This window comes from Hylobates moloch, unplaced genomic scaffold (genome assembly GCF_009828535.3).
Source record: "Hylobates moloch isolate HMO894 unplaced genomic scaffold, HMol_V3 SCAFFOLD_23, whole genome shotgun sequence".
NCBI classification, from domain to species: domain Eukaryota; kingdom Metazoa; phylum Chordata; class Mammalia; order Primates; family Hylobatidae; genus Hylobates; species Hylobates moloch.
This window is the reverse complement of record NW_026652298.1, coordinates 41,188,581-41,208,040: the sequence shown is the minus strand read 5'-3', so window position 1 is coordinate 41,208,040 and position 19,460 is coordinate 41,188,581. Positions and strand designations below refer to the sequence as shown.

General features: G+C 55.2%; 1 protein-coding gene across 3 annotated transcripts in view; it reads right to left on the bottom strand.

Moving 5' to 3' along the window:
• Positions 1-9,791: 9,791 nt before the first annotated feature.
• Positions 9,792-19,460, bottom strand: part of LMF1 (lipase maturation factor 1) — a 71,483-nt gene continuing 61,814 nt past the window's right edge. For 2 of the 3 annotated variants that reach the window (XM_032144847.2, XM_058434047.1), the window contains one exon: positions 9,792-10,887. In XM_032144847.2, coding sequence (XP_032000738.1) covers positions 10,713-10,887 — 175 coding nt within the window. In that variant the 3' untranslated portion in view covers positions 9,792-10,712. Of the gene's footprint in view, positions 10,888-12,736; positions 13,442-19,460 lie in introns of those variants that run through there. The other variant, XM_058434048.1, reaches the window with a different exon arrangement.

The following is a 19,460-nucleotide window of genomic DNA, read 5'->3' as shown; positions in this document are numbered from 1 at the left end:
GCCCTGGCGGGGACACAGGCCCTGATCTGGCTGATGGTGCCGCGTATCTTGCATGGAGAAGAACTGTGAGTGTGGACATCGTGTGGGGAGATGAGCCCACCTGATGGAGAGCCTGGAGCCCACCCTTTAAAGGAACAAGGCGTTTTTTTTCCACCCTTTTTTTCCATGTGGCTCAGACAGCTGGCTCCTTAAATATTAATCAGGGTCATTGAGATGCAAATGCGTGCTCACCACAGAAGGCCCCGCAGCTGCAGGGCTGGCACCGAACATCCTGGTGGCCCAGATGCAGCCCTGAGCAGAGCCAGCGGCGAAGACCACCTTCCCTGAGGACAGACGGGCGCCGGCCCCTCGACAGGAGCAAGGGCAGTGTGGGCCTCGCTGGGTCCTGTTGGCCGTGGCTTTCCTGGCTTTCACTGCCCTTAAAACGAGGTGTCCTGGACAGGCAGTCACTGGGGCCCCCCAGGTCCTCTCGAAGCTGTGAGGCTGGGGGAAGGCGCTGTGTGTCTGGCCTGTGGTGGGTTCAGGGGCTGAGTTTAGAAAAGTCCGGCCTGGGGAGCACATCGCTGGGTGGACATGGTGACCTGGATTCAGAGGGGCGGCTGTCCTCAGGACACGGTGACCTGGATGCAGGGGGGCGGCTGTGCTCAGGACACGGTGACCCGGGTGCAGGGGGGCGGCTGTGCTCAGGACACGGTGACCTGGATGCAGGGGGGTGGCTGTGCTCAGGCTGCCTGGGGTCAACCATCAGCAGAAACAAAATAGGATGGAAGAGGCAGAGACGCCGGGAGCCACGATGGCCCCGCATGGAGCGGGTTCTCCTCCCGCTTCCTTAGCACACGTGTTAGAGGACAAACCCCAGCTCAGCTCTTCATAATAAACACAGTGGAAGCTTCAGGGACTCGGAAGTGCAGCCCAGGCCGGGTGCGGTGGCTCATGCCTGTAATCCCAGCACTTTGGGAGGCTGAGGCAGGTGGGTCACCTGAGGTCAGGAGTTTGAGACCAGCCTGGCCAACATGGTGAAACCCCATCTCTACTAAAAATACAAAAATTAGCTGGACGTGGTGGTGGGCCCCTGTATTCCCAGTTACTCGGGAGGCTGAGGCAGGAGAATCACTTGAACCTGGGAGACGGAGGCTGTGGTGAGCCCAGATGGCACCACTGCACTCCAGCCTGGGTGACAGAGTGAGACTCCATCTCAAAACAACAGCAGGACACCGGGAGCCGGAGGCTCACCCGCCACCGTGAGAGAGATTTTCTGATGATAACAGTTTCCGCGTGGACTGGAACTCTTGCAAAGCAGCACAGAGTGGACGGTGAGCTCCAGAATGTCCACAGGGTGAACATCAGCGGGGCCACCACCAGGTCCACGTGCCGCCAGTGTCCGTCGTCCTCCACATGTGGCCGCAGTTCTGGTGCATGGGGCCGCCCGCCGTTCTGCCGCCTCTGACCTGGGCCGTGGGCTTGTGACACATGTCTGGGCTTTCCAGTCGTGGCCGTGACGCTCTGTGCGGAGGCTCCGTCGTGTGCTTGCTGCCTCCTTCCCCTCTGCCCTGGACGCCCCGTGGTCACTCACTACCTTTGTCTCTGGCCCCCGGGGTTTTGTGACCCTGGAGCCTCCACGTCCTGGTGCAGAGCCTGCCTCTCCGGGACTGGGCTTCGGCTGAGCAGACACTGCCCAGCTGCTCTTTGACCAGCGTTCTCTGCTCTGCGTCTCGCTGGCGTCGGCGGCTCGCTGGGTCCAGCCTGGCGCTGACACGTTTCTGTGCTCATTTCACTTTCCAAATCAGCTCCCCAAGGTGAGGCGGGCTCGCGCCAGTAGGTGGGAGCTGGTCGTGCATGTCTGCCCAGCTCCTTGCTGAGTGAGGACGTGTTGGGGGCTTGACTCCGAGATGGGGGCAGGCGTGGTGTTTAGATCACAGAAATTCGAAACCGCATTAATCAGGACTTTATCCAGAGAGCCGGGCATGATTTCCAAACATAAAATGCACCCATTTAAATGTAACCGACGGTTTCTGACAAGGGTACCCGGCACCACAGCTGAGACTCAGAACATTCCTCTTCCAGATCTCCCCGTGTTCCCGCCCCAGCGACACGGGCCTGTGTCTGTCGCTGGAGTTGGGCCGCTGTCCTCCCTGGAGTTCCCCGAGTGGAGCTGTGACCTGTGAGCTTTTTCGTCGGTGTTCTTTAGCCGCGCGCGGCGCTTTGGAGGGTCCGATGCCGTGCGTATCAACAGCCAGATGTGCCTGTTTCTGAGGACGATGGCTCCGAGATGACCCAGTTCACCCGTCCTCCTGCTGACGGATGCTGGCGCCACCCCTGGTCCCGGCTGCAGTAAATCGGTCTGCTGTAAACGCTGCTTACACATCCTTGTGCTTGCATTTCTCTTTGGCAGACACCCAGGAGTGGAGTGGCTGCTTCCTGAGGAGGTTCGCGCTTCCTGTTTCCAGAACTGACACTTCTCCAGAGTGGCTGCCTCCTCCCGTCCTGGTGCGCGTATGAGGGCTGCCTCCTCCTCCATTCTCTGGAAGAGCTTGGATAGGGTAGTGTCATTTCTCTACCGGGTGTTGGATAGAACTGGCCAGTGAACACATCTTGGCCTCAAGTTTTCTTCGTGGAAAATTTTAAATTACAAATTCAATGTCTTTGTTTTTTTCCTTTTTTGAGACGGAGTCTCGCTCTGTCACCGAGGCTAGAGTGCAATGGTGCGATCTCTGCTCACTGCAACCTCCGCTTCCTGGGTTCAAGCGAGTCTCCTGCCACAGCCTCCCGAGTACCTGGGATTACAGGCCTGCGCCATCACGGCGGCTAGTTTTTGTATTTTTGGTAGAGATGGGATTTCACCATGTTGGCCAGGCTGGTCTCGAACTCCTGTCCTCAGGTGATCCACCTGCCTCGGCCTCCTAAAATGCTGGGTGACAGACATGAGCCACCACGCGCGGCCCAAATTCAATTTCTTCAATTGTGACGGGACGCTTGGGTTTTCTTTCTTCATCGGTTGTAGGGAGAGGATTAGGGTTTGGGCCAGCGTTCGCTTTAGTAATCTGCGCCTTTCATGGAGTGTTCCTCGTTTAATCTAGGATGCTGAGTTGATTAGAATAAAGTTGTAATGCGTCCCGGTTTCCTGTAACCCGTGTGGGTCCCGTGTCTGTAATGGGTCCCGGTTTCCTGTAACCCGTGTGGGTCCCGTGTCTGTAATGCGTCCCGGTTTCCTGTAACCCGTGTGGGTCCCGTGTCTGTAATGGGTCCCGGTTTCCTGTAACCCGTGTGGGTCCCGTGTCTGTAATGCATCCTGGTTTCCTGTAACCCGTGTGGGTCCCGTGTCTGTAATGCGTCTCGGTTTCATGCAAACTCATGTGTGTCCCGTGTCTGTAATGTGTCCCGGTTTCCTGTAACCCGTGTGTGTCCCGTGTCTGTAATGGGTCTGGTTTCCTACAAACGTGTGTGCGTCCCGTGTCTGTAATGCGTCTCGGTTTCCTGCAAACCCGTGTGTGTCCTGTGTCTGTAAACCCGTGTGTGTTCCGTGTCTGTAATGCGTCCCGATTTCCTGAAAACTCGTGTGTGTCCCATGTGTGTAATGTGTCCCGGTTTCCTGCAAACCCCTGTGTGTCCCGTGTCTCTAATGCGTCCTAATTTCCTGTAAACCTGTGTGGGTCCTGTGTCTGTAATGTGTCCCGGTTTCCTGCAAACCCCTGTGTGTCCCATGTCTGTAATGTGTCCCGGTTTCCTGCAAACCCCTGTGTGTCCCGTTTCTGTAATGGGTCCTGGTTTCCTGTAAACCCACGTGTGTCCTGTATCTGCAATGGGTCTCGGTTTCCTGCAAACCCATGTGTGTCCTGTGTCTGTAATGGGTCCTGGTTTCCTGTAACCCGTGTGTGTCCCGTGTCTGTAATGCGTCCTGGTTTCCTGTAACCTGTTTGTGTTTTGTGTCTGTAATGTGTCTCAGTTTCCTGCAAACCCCTGTGTGTCCCGTGTCTGTAATGGGTCCTGGTTTCCTGCAAACCCGTGTATGTCCCATGTCATCTGGACAAGGTACCTCCTCCCAGAGGCCTGGGGCGCTGACCTGGCTCAGTGCCTCTTCCTTCCTTTTCTGAGTGTTCTTTCTTCTTTTTTGTGGTTCAGATGAGAGTTTATTGATGTTTTTCCAGCATGTCCACATGGCTGCGGGTGAAGGGCTTTGCAGTAGCTCACCGTGGGCAGGTATTTAAGGGACAACTTCCAGGTTAGGAAAAAGATGAGGCAGAGGAGATGGCCCCACGCGCCACCCAAGATGAAAAAGAGGCTTGGGGCGGGGAGGAAAGGGTGCTGCGGCCCGCCATCTGTCTGCACACCAAGCGTCAGAGCTAACGGAAGCTTCCGCCAACTTGCTTCCAGCAATGGGCCAACGACAGTCAAGGTGGCTATGACGGCCAGTCCAGTCGTACCACAGTTTGGACAGTGTGGTACGACCTGGGCAGGTGTAGACCACACTGGGTCAGGTGTAGACCCTAGAACAGTGAGCCACCAGCCCAGACGCAGAGCGTCAGCTGCAGCCCCTGCCCAGGCAGAGTAAGGTGGCCGCCCTGCAGGGAGGGTGGCACTGTCCACAGACCCTCCCAGTGCCCCCGGTTCCCCAATGCGCTCAGACCTGGGGGTGGGCACGGAGGCCCCCGCGCCTTCCCCTGCCTAGTGCCTGGGGTGCTTCTTCCCAGCGCCCGGAGGTTTCCGTCCCTCCCACACACAGCGCTTGGAGCAAGATGGGAGAGAGGTGCCTGCTTGCTGCCTCTTGCTGGTGTGTGGGAGCCCAGGTGAACACTGGGTGGTGTGGAAAGCCACGAGCCTGATGTGGGAAGGCCATTTGCTAAGCGCCAGGCGGGCCCGGGTGAGGGCTGGGTGGGCAGCCTGGCTCGCAGCATCAGGGACAAGCTGTCCAGGCAGCAGTGGGCTGAGGATCGCCGGCATCGCCTGCCATTTGCTCGCGTGGTCCTTGGTGAATCGACGTTTGCATGTCTGCAACGGAGGCCATCATCAGAGCTCGCGGGACCACTGGTGGCTCTGTGCGGCACTTCCGGGTTAACCAGCATCCAGGTGCACTGAGCCTTGGTCTTAAGCGGCTCCGGCCCCGTGCACGCCACAGAGAAGGAGCGAAGCGCGTTCCCTGCCCGGCATCCTGAGCCCCACTGGACCTTCTGGCAGGGTGAGGGTCTGGGCCCTGAGGCAGGGGGGCCCAGGGTCTCAGGATGCTTAAGACACTCTGCTTTGCTTTGCTGTATTTTAAAACATTGAGGTGAAGTTGACATTTACATAAAATTAACCACTTAAAAGTCAGCAGTGTGGTGCATGTAACACATTCGCCACACGTGCAACCGGCATCTCTACCTAATTCCAGATATTTTCATCGCCCGCCAGAGAACCTTCTGGACCTGTGAGCCGTCACGCCCGCTCTCCCTGTTCCTGCCAGCAGCCCCGAGTCTGCCGTCCGCCTTCTCCCCGCCCAGCGTCTCTGTGGGTTTCCCTGTTCTGGATGTTCTAGAGGCAGCATCGCAGGACCGGTGTCCTCTGTGTCTGGCGGGTTCACCAGGCGTCAGGTTCTCAAGGCTCGTCTGAGCGTCAGGGCCTCGCTCCTCTTTGTGGCTGCGTGATGCTCATGGGTGACCACACCTGGTCTGTTCATCTGGGCTGTCCCGACCTCTGGGCTGCTGCAAATGTTCCGGTGCACGCACACCGAGGTCCCCGTTTCCGGCTCTCCTGGGTCTATGTGCAGACGTGGAGTTGCGGGGCCACGTGGTCATCCGTCTACACTGAACATTTTGAGCAACCCCGAGACAGTCTCCACATGGCCACATCATGCTGATGCATGGCAGGCGAGCCCGAAAGGGGAGCTTAGTCCGAGAGGGTTCTTGGCTTTGCCCGGGAAAGAATTCAAGGGCGAGCCAGAGGTGGAAGGAAACAGCCTTACTGAAGAGGTGGGGTTACAGCTGTGGCTGCCCTGCAGGGCAGGGCTTCCACAGACAGACAGACAGCAGCTCAGGGCAGCTCTGCAGTCTCATTTATGGGCACTTTTTTTTTTTTTTTTGTAAGACAGAATATTACTCTATTGCCCAGGCTGGAGTGCAGTGGGATGGTCTCAGCTCACTGCAACATCTGCCTCCCGGGTTCAAGCAATTCTCCTGCCTCAGCCTCCCGAGTAGCTGGGACTACAGGTGCCTGCCACGCCAGGCTAATTTTTGTATTTTTGGCACAGACGGGGTTTCACCATGTTGGCCAGGCTGGTCTCAAACTCCTGACCTCAGGTGATCTGCCCACCTTGGCCTCCCAAAGTGCTGGGATTACAGGTGTGAGCCACTGTACACAGCCAGAAATGTCAAATTTTACTGAAGTCCAGTTTATTTTCTGTTTTGTTGCCGGTGCTGTTGGTATCATATCCAAGAAATCACTGCCAAATCCAGTGTCCTAAAGATTTTCCCAGGTTTTATTCTGAGTCTTACAGTTTTAGCTCTTATGTTTAGGTGTTTCATCCTGTTTTTTTTTCGGTTAATTTTTGTGTATGCTGTTAGGTAAGGGGCCAGCTTCATTCATTATTTTGCATGTGGAGATAAAGCTTTCCCAGTACCACTTGCTGAAAAGACTGTCCTCTTCCCATTGAACGGTCTCGGAGCCGTTGTCGGAAGGTACCTCGCCGTGTGTGGGATGATTTCTCAGGTCGTTCTCGTCAGAAGGTACCTGGTTCTCATCGGAAGGTACTGGCTGAGTGTGGGACGATTTCTCGGGTTGTTCTCGTCGGAAGGTACCTGGTTCTCATCGGAAGGTATTGGCTGAGTGTGGGACGATTTCTCAGGTTGTTCTCGTCGGAAGGTACCTGGCCGCATGTGGGACGATTTCTCGGGTTGTTCTCGTCGGAAGGTACCTGGTCGTTCTCGTCGGATGGTACCTGGCCGCGTAAGGGATGATTTTTCAGGTCGTTCTCGTTGGAAGGTACCTGGTTGTTCTCGTCGGACGGTACCTGGCTGCATGTGGGACGATTTCTCGGGTCGTTCTCGTCGGAAGGTACCTGGCCACGTGTGGGATGATTTCTCGGGTTGTTCTCGTCGGAAGGTACCTGGTCGTTCTCGTCGGACGGTACCTGGCTGCATGTGGGACGATTTCTCGGGTTGTTCTTGTCGGAAGGTACCTGGCCGTGTGGGGGACGATTTCTCGGGTTGTTCTCGTCGGACGGTACCTGGCCATGCATGTGGGATGATTTCTTCGGTGGTTACTGTGCCCCGTCCATCTCTAGGTCTCCATGCTGCTGCCACACTGTTTTGACGAGGGAGCTTTCTTTTCTGCCACTGTGGGCCGGCTGCCGCCCCTGTGCTATTCTTGTGTGTTGCTGATCTAAAGCTCCAAAGCCGCCATTCTCCCAAACCTTCCTGCCCGGATGAGGACCTGGGCAGCCTGAGACCTCCAAGCTGCAGTGAGAATGGCTGAGGGCCTGACCCAGCCAGGGAGGCTGCTCCGGGGACTCCAGGGGGCCTCTCCCTTCCTCCAGGCCCACGGTTGACCCAGCAGACCCACATTGAGGGCCTGGCGTGGGACCAGGGGCAGCTTAGTGTCAGGGCGCAGAGTGGGCCCTGGGGAGCCAGGGGGTTGCTGTGTGGGTGCTGGCAGTGGTTGCTAGTGCAAAGGCCCCATGGCCCTGACCACACAGGGACCCCAGACATTTGGGGGAGGTGGGCTCAGTGTGGTGAGGCCTTGGGACTATCTGCCAAAAACTGATGAGGTGAGGGGAACCCAGCCTTGGAAGGGTCAGGTGTGATGGGCTCTGGGTCTGCAGAGAGTGCAGGCTCCACTCCAGCTGAGGCTGTCACAACCCGACCTCAGGTCACCTGTCGGCCCCAGGTGAATGGATGTCTCTGGGAACCTGGATCTAGAGACTGGACGCCACCATTAGGGCCCCTCTGCCTGCCGGGTGAGGGGGTCTCCCTGAGCAGGGCTGGACACTCACGGGTCAGAGCCAAAGATTCCATGGAGTGGGTCCCCGAGGCCCCCAGCTGGGTCCAGGGGCCCCCCTATTTTGTGACCTTGGTGGGGTACCCAGGAGTGGTAGCAGACCTACCTTCCACAGTGACAAGCCCCCGAGGCTGGCCGAGATGGGGAGGGCAGATCACACCATGACTCCCACCCCAGATGCCCAGACGTCCGCCCCCAGGGGACTTCCTGACCACAGGCATCGGCCTGACACGTGTGGGGGCCACTGGCCCCATTGCCCCACACCGGCAGGTGGGACCCTCCGTCATACAGAACACAGGCAGCCGGGGGCGGGGCATCTCGCACAGGCGCTGTGGAGAGAGTTCAAATGCGAAGGAAGAAGCTGACATGCCCGATGGGAGGGCTGAGGGTCGTGATTCCGTTTATATGAAGTGTCCCGAACAGGGAGACCCACAGAGGCGTGAGATGGATTCCCTGGGGCTAGGGGCTCTGTCCGGAAGATGGAAATGGGCTGGACGGAGGGGTAGTGGATGCACGGCCTCGGGAGTACACTCCACGCCACAAACTGTTCGCTTAGTGATGGCCCTGGTCTGTTTCATGCTGTGTGATTTGACCCCACACGCCCTGTGACCCCGCCCCCAGGTCCCCTGGGAAGTCACAGCTGCCATCCCCAACGGAGGATGAGGGTGCCCGCTCCAGGCTCTTGCAGGCCCTTCCTGTGGTCCCAGGACAGTGCTGCAGCGCCTCTGGGCTGTGGGTCCCATGAACGGGCTGTGCAGTCACTCTTGCTGTGGGCTCCTGCCCTGCCCCCCTTGACCAGGACCTGCAGCCCCACCATGGGGCCCCCAGGAGACCAGTGGTGCACAGCTGCCCTGGGACAAGAGGAGCCTGGAGCAGGATGAAGGAGCCAGGGAGGAGGGGCTGTGGGATTCGGGACCCACCATGGGGAGGGCGGCCACACGGGAGGGTTCTGGGCAGGGGGCATGGAGGGCTGTTGGGTCCTCAGGCCTCCCCCTTGCAGAGGCTGGGCAGGGGCACCCCGTGGCACCAGCCTTTCCCAGGCGATGGTCCCATGGGTTCCCACAACTCCTGCCGCTGCCCGAGATGTCCGCCCCTGAGCTGTGCCACAGGGCTGGGCCCCACCAACAGCAGAGTCCCCGGGACAGCCCCCCAGGAAGGGCCGCCCAGGCCCCTGTGGCCGACAGCTCCGCGTGGTTGCTCCGGCAGACTTGCTGGCTCCTGGCGCGTCCCTCCGAGGCCCCGTCTGTCCCTCCACAGACACAGGGCGCCCTGTTTCCCCGGGAGCTGGAACACGGGCCCTCTGTTCGCACCTGGGCTGGCTGCCCCCCGGGCAGGCCGAGGGGGGGCTCCACACAGACCCGCACTGTGCCCACCGCAGCCGGCCTCCTCGGCCTGAACCACCATGTTGTCCCCACTGGGGCCCCCCACAGTGGCTCAGCCGTGGGCATCACGGCTCCAGGTGCCGTGGATGGAGGCAGGGGGAAGGGGTGGGTGGGGGAACCGCCCCCTGGGCTGGGGGAGAGGGGAGGGCCTCTGTCCTATGGTGGGGCCCACTTCTGACTTCTCCCGGGACCCAGCCTCACAGCGTCCTGGGTGGGGGACGTTGCCCCAGAGCTTTGCCTCCTTCCAGCAGAGCCGGCACCCCTGCTCATTCCCATTTTACTCCAAGTATTCCCGCGCAGACACTGGAAGGGTCGCCAGGCAAAGCAGCACCCGTTAACCTCTCCACCAAGCCTGAGTCCCGCTCGGTCACCACCTGCCCCAGCACCGGAGTGTGGGCTGGGGGCGGCGGCCACCGCCAAGGGGAGGGAGGTACAATAACTTCTTCATTTAAGCAGTTTGTTTTCGAGTAAGCTGGTAAACGGTATAATAGGAATAGTAGAAAAATATGCAATAGATACGGCATAAGAATAGGAATAATAGAAAAATGTGCAGTAGACGCTGTTTGTCCGACAACGATGAAGGTGTGCACGGCCGGCTGTCCTCCGACTGAGGGGTCTTGTCAAGGCCTCAGAGGCAGCGTGGTCACAGCCTGGTGGGGGGCTGGGTGTGCGGCGTGTCCATCTGCACCTCACAGGCACCAGTCACTGCGGGATGAAACCGGGCCCAGAACACACGTGTGCACGGGCTGTGTGCCCTTGTGGGTGCCTGTACGTGTGGGATGCGTGTAGGCTGTGGTGGGCGTGGAGACGAGGGACAGGACAGAAAATGGCCTGTCCAACCCCACATCCTAGCCGGGCACGTCCAGGTCCCTGTGGGGCGAGGGCTCGGCTGCCCCAGACATGACGGGGACTCGGCTCTGAGGGTCAGGACCTGGCTGGGAACACACCATTGAGGGGGGAACAGAAACCAGCCCCTGGGGCGCTAGGGACCCCGAGAGCTCCCTGGCGGGGTCTGCGGTCAGGGCTGTAGTGGAGGAAGGTGTCGTGATGGCCATTGTCTCAACTCCTGTGGGCGGCACAGCCCCAGGCTGGGCCTCTGGGAGGAGGGTGGGAGGGACCGGAGATCAGAGCCCCTCAGAAGGCTGGCGCCTGGGACAAGGGTTGGCCTGGATGTGCGGACCCAGGCGGGCAGGGCCTGGGAGCCGCCACAGTGTGTGACAGCAGACCCCACCCAAGACCCCCGTGCTGGGGGCCGGGTCCCACCGCTCTCCTCTCCACGTCTCTCTTGGCGATGCCGAGCTTGGGCCGGGCAGACGTTGCTGAACCGCCGAGGGGCTCGGTCTTTGCCTTTATTTCTGTGCACATCTAGAGGGGCTGGGGCAGAGGCCACCCACGGTCCCTGAAGTAGGGCCTCAGCTCCTCCAAGCTGAGCGGAGGGAAGTAGGCGCCGATCCTCTTCCGCACCCACCACTTGCCCTCGGCGGCGTGCCTGCCCCCAGGACGGCTGAACTTGTACCTGTAGTGCTCTCCTCGGACCCACCTGCAAGAGGGCACGTGTCAGCCCAGGGCCTGCTGGGACTCCCAGCCCCCAGCCCGGCTCCTCAGCCTGCTGCTGAGCTGCAGCTGCTCACAGGGGTCCCCCACGGACAGAGGAGCTGCATGAGGAACCCCCACCCTGAGCACAGGCAGACCTCCAGCAGACCCGGGCAGGGTGACTGTTCCAGTCCACACTCTCGGCAGTGAACAGTGCAGCAAGGGGCAAGGGTGGACGCGGGGCAGCTCCGGGAGAGGAGACCCAGCAGGGCCCACTCGGCAGAGCCCACACGGCAGAGGGACCGGCCTGGGGAAGGCCAGGGGCTTCAAGGGTGGCACTGAGCAGGCCCTAGACTGTTCACAAGGCCCCAGTTTGAGCCCCAAGTGCCCCCGCCTGGGAAGACACGGAGAGGAACCTGCTGCTCAGTGTGGTGTCTCCACCATCGGGCCAGCCCTGGCGCAAGGTGCCTGGGGGTTTCGGTCCACGGGGCAGCCCGAGGCTGTGAGGGAGCCAGGCCGGGTCCTATTTCCTGAGGGCGCAGCCTCTGCTTCCCAGGGCTTCAGGCCCTTCCCTGCCTGAGACGTGCAGACGCTGGCTGCCTGCTCTCCTCCGTCATGCCTGAGTGGGATGAAGGCTCCCACCCCCATCTGCCCTGGACCGGGGCAGCGGGCAGGTCTCTCCACTGAGCCCTGTACAAGGTCCCGCCTGACCCCCGGTGACCAGGCCTGGTTTAGGCCACACTGGGTCTTGGTCCCTGGCTGGCAAGCCCGCAGTGGACTCTCGGAGGACTGGGCATTTTCTCCTGGGGGTGGGATGAAGCCCCCTCGTGTCCAGGGTTGCTCGGCTGCCCCGGAGGAGGAGGAGGCGCCAGGCAGAGTTGTCACCATCACCAGCTCCCGGCCCTCCGGGCCCCGTCGCAGTTGTGCAGCAGGAGTGGAAGCTTCTCAGCCCACAGGGCGGCTGCTGCCTGGCTGGGATCCACGGCAGAGCTGGGCCCCAGCTGCCCGGTGGGTGTGACGATGCAGCCGTGACAGGACCCTCTCGTGGCCCCTGGAATGAACCCAGGCAGGTGCCAGCGGCTTCACGCTGCACCAGGGGCCGGTGCCGACTGTCTGGGGTGCTGTCATTATTTGGGGCTTCTAGTGACCTGCATACAGCTGTGCCCTGGGGGCTGTGGGTGGAGACCTTGGGCCATGCCCCTTAGGCTGGCAGGGTGAGGGGCTTTGGGTCTCTTTGGTCTGGTTGTGTGATGGATGATGATTCTTCTCTCTCCAAGTCTGAATGACGCCAGGAAAACCGGAAAGACAGAGACCCTCTGGGTGGAGGAGGGTCCCTGAGGCGCCTGATGGGAGAGAGGGATCAGCAGCTCCGAGAGGAGCGGGGTCGGGCCTTCGGAAAACCTCCCGGGCAGCCAAGACTGAGGGCGATGCTGGCAGCTGGTGGTCCCCGTCCACTCCAGGAGGGCACTGCCCTGGGCCCCCAGGGCCTGAGGCCACCATGGTTTTTCTCGGCTATATGGACTGCAGCGGCCAGCAAGGGGACTGAGGCCAGGTGGTGCCAGGCAGAGAAGTCACACTGGACCCCAAGGTCAACCTCTGAGCAGCTCAGCAGCAGGCTGAGGGGACGCGCTGGGGTGCAGCCGTGAGGGCGCTGGGCTGTGCTGGTAGCATGGTCCCTGCACACACTCCTGGGCCTTGCTAGGGCAATGCAGTCCCCACGCAGGCCCACCCTCTCCCAAACCCTGCGTTTAGTGAGGCCAGGAGGGTGGGGGTCCTGGGAAGGCCTCCTGCAGGGGGATCGCCTGGGGCAATGCAGTCCCCACGCAGGCCCACCCTCTCCCAAACCCTGCGTTTAGTGAGGCCGGGAGGGTGAGGGTCCTAGGAAGGCCTCCTGCAGGGGGATCGCCCATCTTTCCCAAATTCCTGCTCTTGCTTTCTGCTCCTTCCCAGGACAGGGTCAAGGCCTGGGGGGACTGGGGCCTGGTCTCTGACATCAAGAGCTGGAACTGCAGTTTGGAAAGGGTTTTGGAAAGGGTCAGAACCCTCTTGGTGGGAAGGGGCCCCAGGCCCCCAGCGGCCTGAAGGGTTGCATTTCATTCCTGCAGACAAAGTACCCAAGAAGGCCATGGCACCGCCCCAGAGGGCTTGAGAGTGTTGAAAATAGGGGATCTGTCAGCCCTTTTGCAATAGACCCTACTGGCAACAGCTTGGCATCTTGCACAGCTATAGTAGGGATCCCAGCCAGGGCCTGACACTGAGGCCACTGACACGGGCCCCATCCACGCCCGGACCCGCGTGTCCTTTCACACCCACCCCCGGCCTTCCGGGTCCTTGTGTGATTTCAAGAACATATGATTTCAAGAATGAGTGGAACCCTGTGGTACATACCCGCGGGGCAGGCGATTCTCACTCATGCCAATTCTCAGGGCACGTACCCGCAGGGCAGGCGATTCTCAGAACAATTCTCAGGTTCCGCCAGGTCGTGCAATGGAGGCTTCCTTCCTCCTCTCGCTGACCAGCGTCCGTGGCGTGAGCGCACCCTAGTTTGTGCGGTCGCTCTCCTGTGGAAGGACAGCTGAGCTCTTTGCAGTTTTTGTCTATTACAGCTGCCGTAAACCTCTGCAAGGGTTTCTGCATGAACCTGGGTTTCAACTCTCTGGCTTAAACGTCCATGGAAGCAGCTGCTGAGTCCACAGCAACTTCGGGTGTTGTTTTTGAGGAGCCATTTTACCCTCCCAGCAACGGCCGAGTGACCTGATTTCTCGGTATCTTTGCCGGCATGTGGGGTTGTTGCTACTTTTATTCCAGCCATTTTGATGGGTGTGTGATATGTCACGGGATGGGTGTGTGATGCGTCATGGGATGGGTGTGTGATGCGTCACGGGATGGGTGTGTGATGCGTCACGGGATGGGTGTGTGATGCGTCACGGGATGGGTGTGTGATGCGTCACGGGATGGGTGTGCAGTGGTGTCACGGGATGGGTGTGTGATGCGTCACGGGATGGGTGTGTGATGTGTCACGGGATGGGTGTGTGATGTGTCACGGGATGGGTGTGCAGTAGTGTCACGGGATGGGTGTGCAGTGGTGTCACAGTGGTTCTTGCTTCTCTCATGATAGGCATTTCTCCTGGGCTTATCTGCCATCTGTGCATTCTTTGGTGAAACGTCTCTTTCTACCCGTGCTCATTTTCTAATGACATTATTTTAGTGTTAAGTTATGAAACTTCTTTATATATTCCAGAGTTTAGACTATTGTCAGATACGTGGCTTGCAAATATTTTGTCTGCAGCTTAAAAATTATGTTTGTCCTCTTAACAGGGTCTTTTATGGAGCAAATGCTTTTACTTTTAATGAATTTCAATTTATCAATTTTTCCTTTTACAGGTCATCTTTTTAGTATCAAGTATAATGACTCTGCCTGGCCCTAGATCCCAAAGATTTTCTTCTATTTTTTTTCCTGAAAGTTTGTTTGTTTGTTTGTTTGTTTTTTGAGATGGGCTCTCGCTCTGTTGCCCAGGCTGGAGTGTGGTGGTGTGATCTCGGCTCACTGCAACCGCCGCCTCCCAGGCTCAAGTGATCCTCCCACCTCAGCCTCCCGAGTAGCTGGGACTACAGGCATGCGCCACCACGCCCTGCTAATTTTTTGTATTTTTTAGTAGAGACGGGGTTTTGCCACGTTGCTCAGGCTGGTCTCAAACTCCTGAGCTCAAACAATCTGCCCACCTTGGTCTCCCAAAATGCTGGGATTACAGGCGTGGGCCACCATGCCTGGCCCTGAAAGTTGATTGTCTTATGCTTTATGTTGAAGTCCAGGATCCGTTTTGAGTTATTTGTGTGTGGGGTGAGACTTGGGTTGAAGGTTTTGTTTTTGTCCGTGGAATTGCTTTTGCGCTTTTGCAAAAAAACTCAGCCGGGCATGTTTGTTTGGGTCTATTTGTGGGTTCTCTGTTGTGTTCCATGGATTTGCATGTCTGTCCCTCTGTCAATACCACACTGTGTTGACCACTGTAGTTCTGTGTCTTGAAACTGGGTAGACTGATTCCTTCCACTGTGTTCTCTTTCACAATGGTTTTAGCTCTTTTCGTTCCTTTACATTTCCATAGAGAACTTGGGATGACTTGTCCTGACCCAGTAACACATCTTGCTAGGGTGTTTTAGGAATTGCATGAAACCTGTCCATCCATCTGGCAGGAACTGTCACTTCCACTTTGTTGTGCCTTCCAACCCATGAACGCGGCCGTCTCTCTAGGTGTGTGCTGACGTCTTTCAGCAGCATTGCTGAGTTTTCAGCATATAAGTTCTGCGCATGTTTTGTCAGGTTTATACCTAAGTGTTTCACTTTTTGGAGTGGTTTTAGGTGGTTCTGCGTATTTAATTTAGGTGTCTGTGTGTTCATTGCTGGTATACAGGAATACTATTGAATCATTTATGTTGATCTTGTGTCTTCTGACTTTGCTGAACTCACTTATTTTCTTTTTTTTTTTTTTGAGATGGAGTTTCGCTCTGTCGCCCAGGCTGGAGTGCAGTGGCGCAATCTCAGCTCACTGTAACCTCTGCCTCCCAGGTTCAAGCAATTCTCCTACCTCAGCCTCCCGAGTAGCTGGGATTACAGGAGTGCGTCACCACGCCCGGCTAATTTGTATTTCTTTTTTAGTAGAGGGAGTTTCTCCATGTTTGTCAAGCTAGTCTTGAACTCCCGACCTCAGGTGATTGGCCTGCCTCGGCCTCCCAAAGTGCTGGGATTACAGGTGTGAGCCACTGTGCCCGGCCTCAATAATTCTAGGAGTGTTTTTGGTGGATGCCTTGGGATTTCCTACAAAGACAACGATGTCATCTGTAAGCAGGCACAGTTTCGTTTCTTCCTTTGTGATCTACATGCCTTTTCTTTCTTTGTCCTGCTGTACTGCAGCGGCCAGTGCTTCCAGCACCATGCTGGATCCGATGGTTAAAGCAGACGTCCTTTCTTGTTCTGGATCTGAATGGTGAAGGGTGATTGCTTCCCCTCGAGCAGAATGCTGGCTGCAGGGCTTGTGCAGATGCTCTTTATCCAGCTGAGGAAGTTCCTCTCCTTCTCTATTTTTCCAAGTTTAAATCATGAATAGATGTTAAACTTGTCAAGTGCTTTTCCACAGTGACAAATGTGATCATGTGAGTTATCTTCGTTAGCTGGTAACATGTGGATCACATCAACTGATTCTCAAATACGGAACCAACCTTTATCCCTGGAATAATCCCTACTTGGTCATGGTGTAGAATTCTTTGTTATATATTGCCAAATTCTATTTAGTAATTTTTTTTTTTTTTGAGGCAGAGTCTCACTCTTTTGCCCAGGCTGGAGTGCAGTGGCACGATCTCTGCTCACTGCAACCTCCACCTGCCGAGTAGCTGGGATTACAGGCACCCACCACCATGCCCAGATAATTTTTGTATTTTTAGTAGAGATGGGGTTTCACCATGTTGGCCAGGCTGGTCTTGACCTCCTGACCTCAGGTGATCTGCTCGCCTCGGCCTCCCAAAGTGTTGGGATTACAAGTGTGAGCCACTGTGCCCAGTCTGTTTAGTAATATTTTGTTAAAAAATTTTGTGTCTATATCACTGAGGGATATTGGCTTGTAATATTATTATCTCGTATTATCTTTGTGTGGTTTTGGTATCAGAGAACCACTAGCTTCATAAAATAAACTGAGGCTGGGCACAGTGGCTCATGCTTGTAATCCCAGCACTTTGGGAGGCTGAGGTGGGAGGACTGCCTGAGCCCAGGAGTTTGGGACCAGCCAGGGCACCATGGCAAGACCCTGTCTCTACAAAAACTGAAAAAACTAGTGAGGTGTGGTGGTGTGGGCCTGTGGTCCCAGCTACCTGGGAGGCTGAGGCGAGAGGATAATTTGAGCTCAGGAGGTGGAGGCTGCAGTGAGCCATGTTTGTGCCACTGCACTCCAGCCTGGGTGACAGAATGAGAGCCTGTCTCACTGAATAAATACATAAATAAATAGACGTTTTTCCTTCTCTGCTACTTTCTGGGAAATTAATCTTAGAATTCTCCAGTGAAACCATCTGAGCCTGGATATTTCCTTTTGGAGTTTAAAATTACAAATTCATTTTCTACTTATAGGGCTATTTAAATTATTATTTCATACCAGGTGAGTTGTGGTAGCTTGTGTTGAGAAACTGGTGTATTTCATCCAATTTATAAAATTTATGTATGTAGATGTTTGTCGTATTCCCTTATTATCCTTTTCAGATTGCAGGGTCTGTAGTGGTATCTCTTTTTCATTTCGAGACAGAGTCTCGTGGTGTCACCCAGGCTGGAGTGCAGTGGTGCAGTCTCGGCTTGAATGATTCTCGTGTTTCAGCCTCCCGAGTAGCTGGGACTACAGGCGCCCGAAACCACGCCCAGCTGTTTTTGTATTTTTAGTAGAGACAGGGTTTCACCATGTTGGCCACGCTGGTCTTGAACTCCTGAGCTCCTGAGCTCAGGTGATCCACCCGCCTTGGCCTCCCAAAGTGTGGTGATTTCAGGCATGAGCCACCACACCCAACCTCTTTTTTCATCTTTGATATCGGCAATCTTATCTTCTCCTTTTGTTATTCTTACTAGAGGGTTGCTGATTTTATTGGTCTTCTAAAAGAACCATCTCTTTGTTTCAATAAGTTTCTCTATTGTTTGTTTTCAATTTCATTTTCTGCTTTTTATTATTTTCTTACTGCTCCTTGCTTTAAATTCTTCCTAGTTATACATGTAATCTTGAGCTTTGATTCTTCTTCTTTTTTTTTTTTTTTAAGAGATGGGGTCTTCCTGTGTTGCCTGATGGCAAGAGGCTGGCGTCAACATCCCGGGTTCAAACAGTCCTCCCACGTCAGCCTCCTGGGGAGCTGCGACTACAGGTGCGTCCACGGCACCCAGCTGAGGTCAGATTGTTGATCTGAGATCCTTCCTCTTTTCTAACCTCTCGCGTCTCTTTTCTAACGTATGCATTTGGTGCTTTCTCTCTCATCACTAGTTTAACTACATCTCAGAAAATGTGACCTGTCATTCAGTGCAGTGGGTGGCATATTCTATAAACATCGTTAGGCCCTGTCTGTCGATGACGGTGCTCCTTTATGTTCTTGCTGAATTCCTATCAACTGTTGAGAGAAGGGTGTTGAAACATCCAACCGTAATTGTTGATTTGTCGAGCTCTCCTTTCACTTCTTTTTTTTCTTCACGTTTTGCAGATCTGTGCTTAGTGCACACGCACTTAGGATTGCTACGTCTGTTTGGCAGGTTGATTCTTTTCTCATTGTCCGTCTTTGTCTGTGATAATTTTTGCACTGAGGTCTACTTTGACGTTAATACAATGAATCCTTTATTTTCATTAATATTCACATATTTTTTTCTATCCTTTTACTTTCAACCTGCCTATACAGATGGTCCCTAACTTATGAGAGTTCAACGGACAGTTTTCAGCTTTATGGTGGTGTGATACGCACTCGGTAGAAACCGCACTTTGAGTGCCCAGACAACTATCCTGTTTTCACTTTCATACAGTATTCAATAAATTACAAAGATATTCAACACTGTATTATAAAACAGGTCTGTGCTAGATGATTTTGCCCAGTGTAGTCTAATGTAAGTGTTCTGAGCACATTTAAGGTAGTAGGCTAGGCTAAGCTACAATTGATGTTTGGTAGGTGTACTAAACGCATTTTTTAGTTACGTTTTCAACTTATGCTGGATTTATCAGGCCATAAGCTCATTATGCATATATTTAAGTTACTATCTTTTTTTTTTTTTTTTGAGATAGATAGGGGTCTTGTTGTGTCGCCCAGGCTGGAGTGCAGTGGCATGTCTTGGCTCACTGTAGCCTCAGCTTCCTGAGTGGCTGGGATTACAGGCATGCACCACCACACCTGGCTAATTTTTGTATTTTTAGTAAAGAGAGGGTTTTGCCTTGATGGCCAGGCTGATTTTGAACTCCTGACTTCAAGTGATACACCTGCCTCAGCTCCCAAAGTGCTGACATTACAGGAGTGAGCCACTGCACCTGGCCAATCTTTATCTTTTAATTGGCTTATTTAGACCATTTACATGGAATATAAAGGCCATCATTTTAGTTCTTGTCATTAGTTCTGTTTCTGATTTGTTTTTCCCAGCCTGCTTTCCTATGCGTTATGTTAAGTGTTTTAGAATTCCATTTTGATTTGTCAGTAGGTGTGTTCCAATGCATCTCTTAGTATAGGTTGTTTTTTACTGGCTGTTCTTGGCACATAACTTACGGTCTACTGATGCCATTTTACCACTTCGAGTGAAGTAGAGAAACCTCACCTCTATGTCCACTTGCCCTCATCCATTTATAATTATCTTAAATACTTCCTCTACATAAACTTTGAACTACTTTAGACAGTTTTATAGCCTTTGCTTAACCATCAAACATGATTGGGAACTCAAGAGAAGGAACGTCTATTGTATTTACCCATGTTTTCTGTTTCTTCTTTTTTTTTTGAGACTGAGTCTCACTCTGTTGCTCAGGCTGGAGTGCCATGGTGTGATCTCGGCTCACTGCCACCTCCGCCTCCCAAGTTCAAGCAATTCTCCTGCCT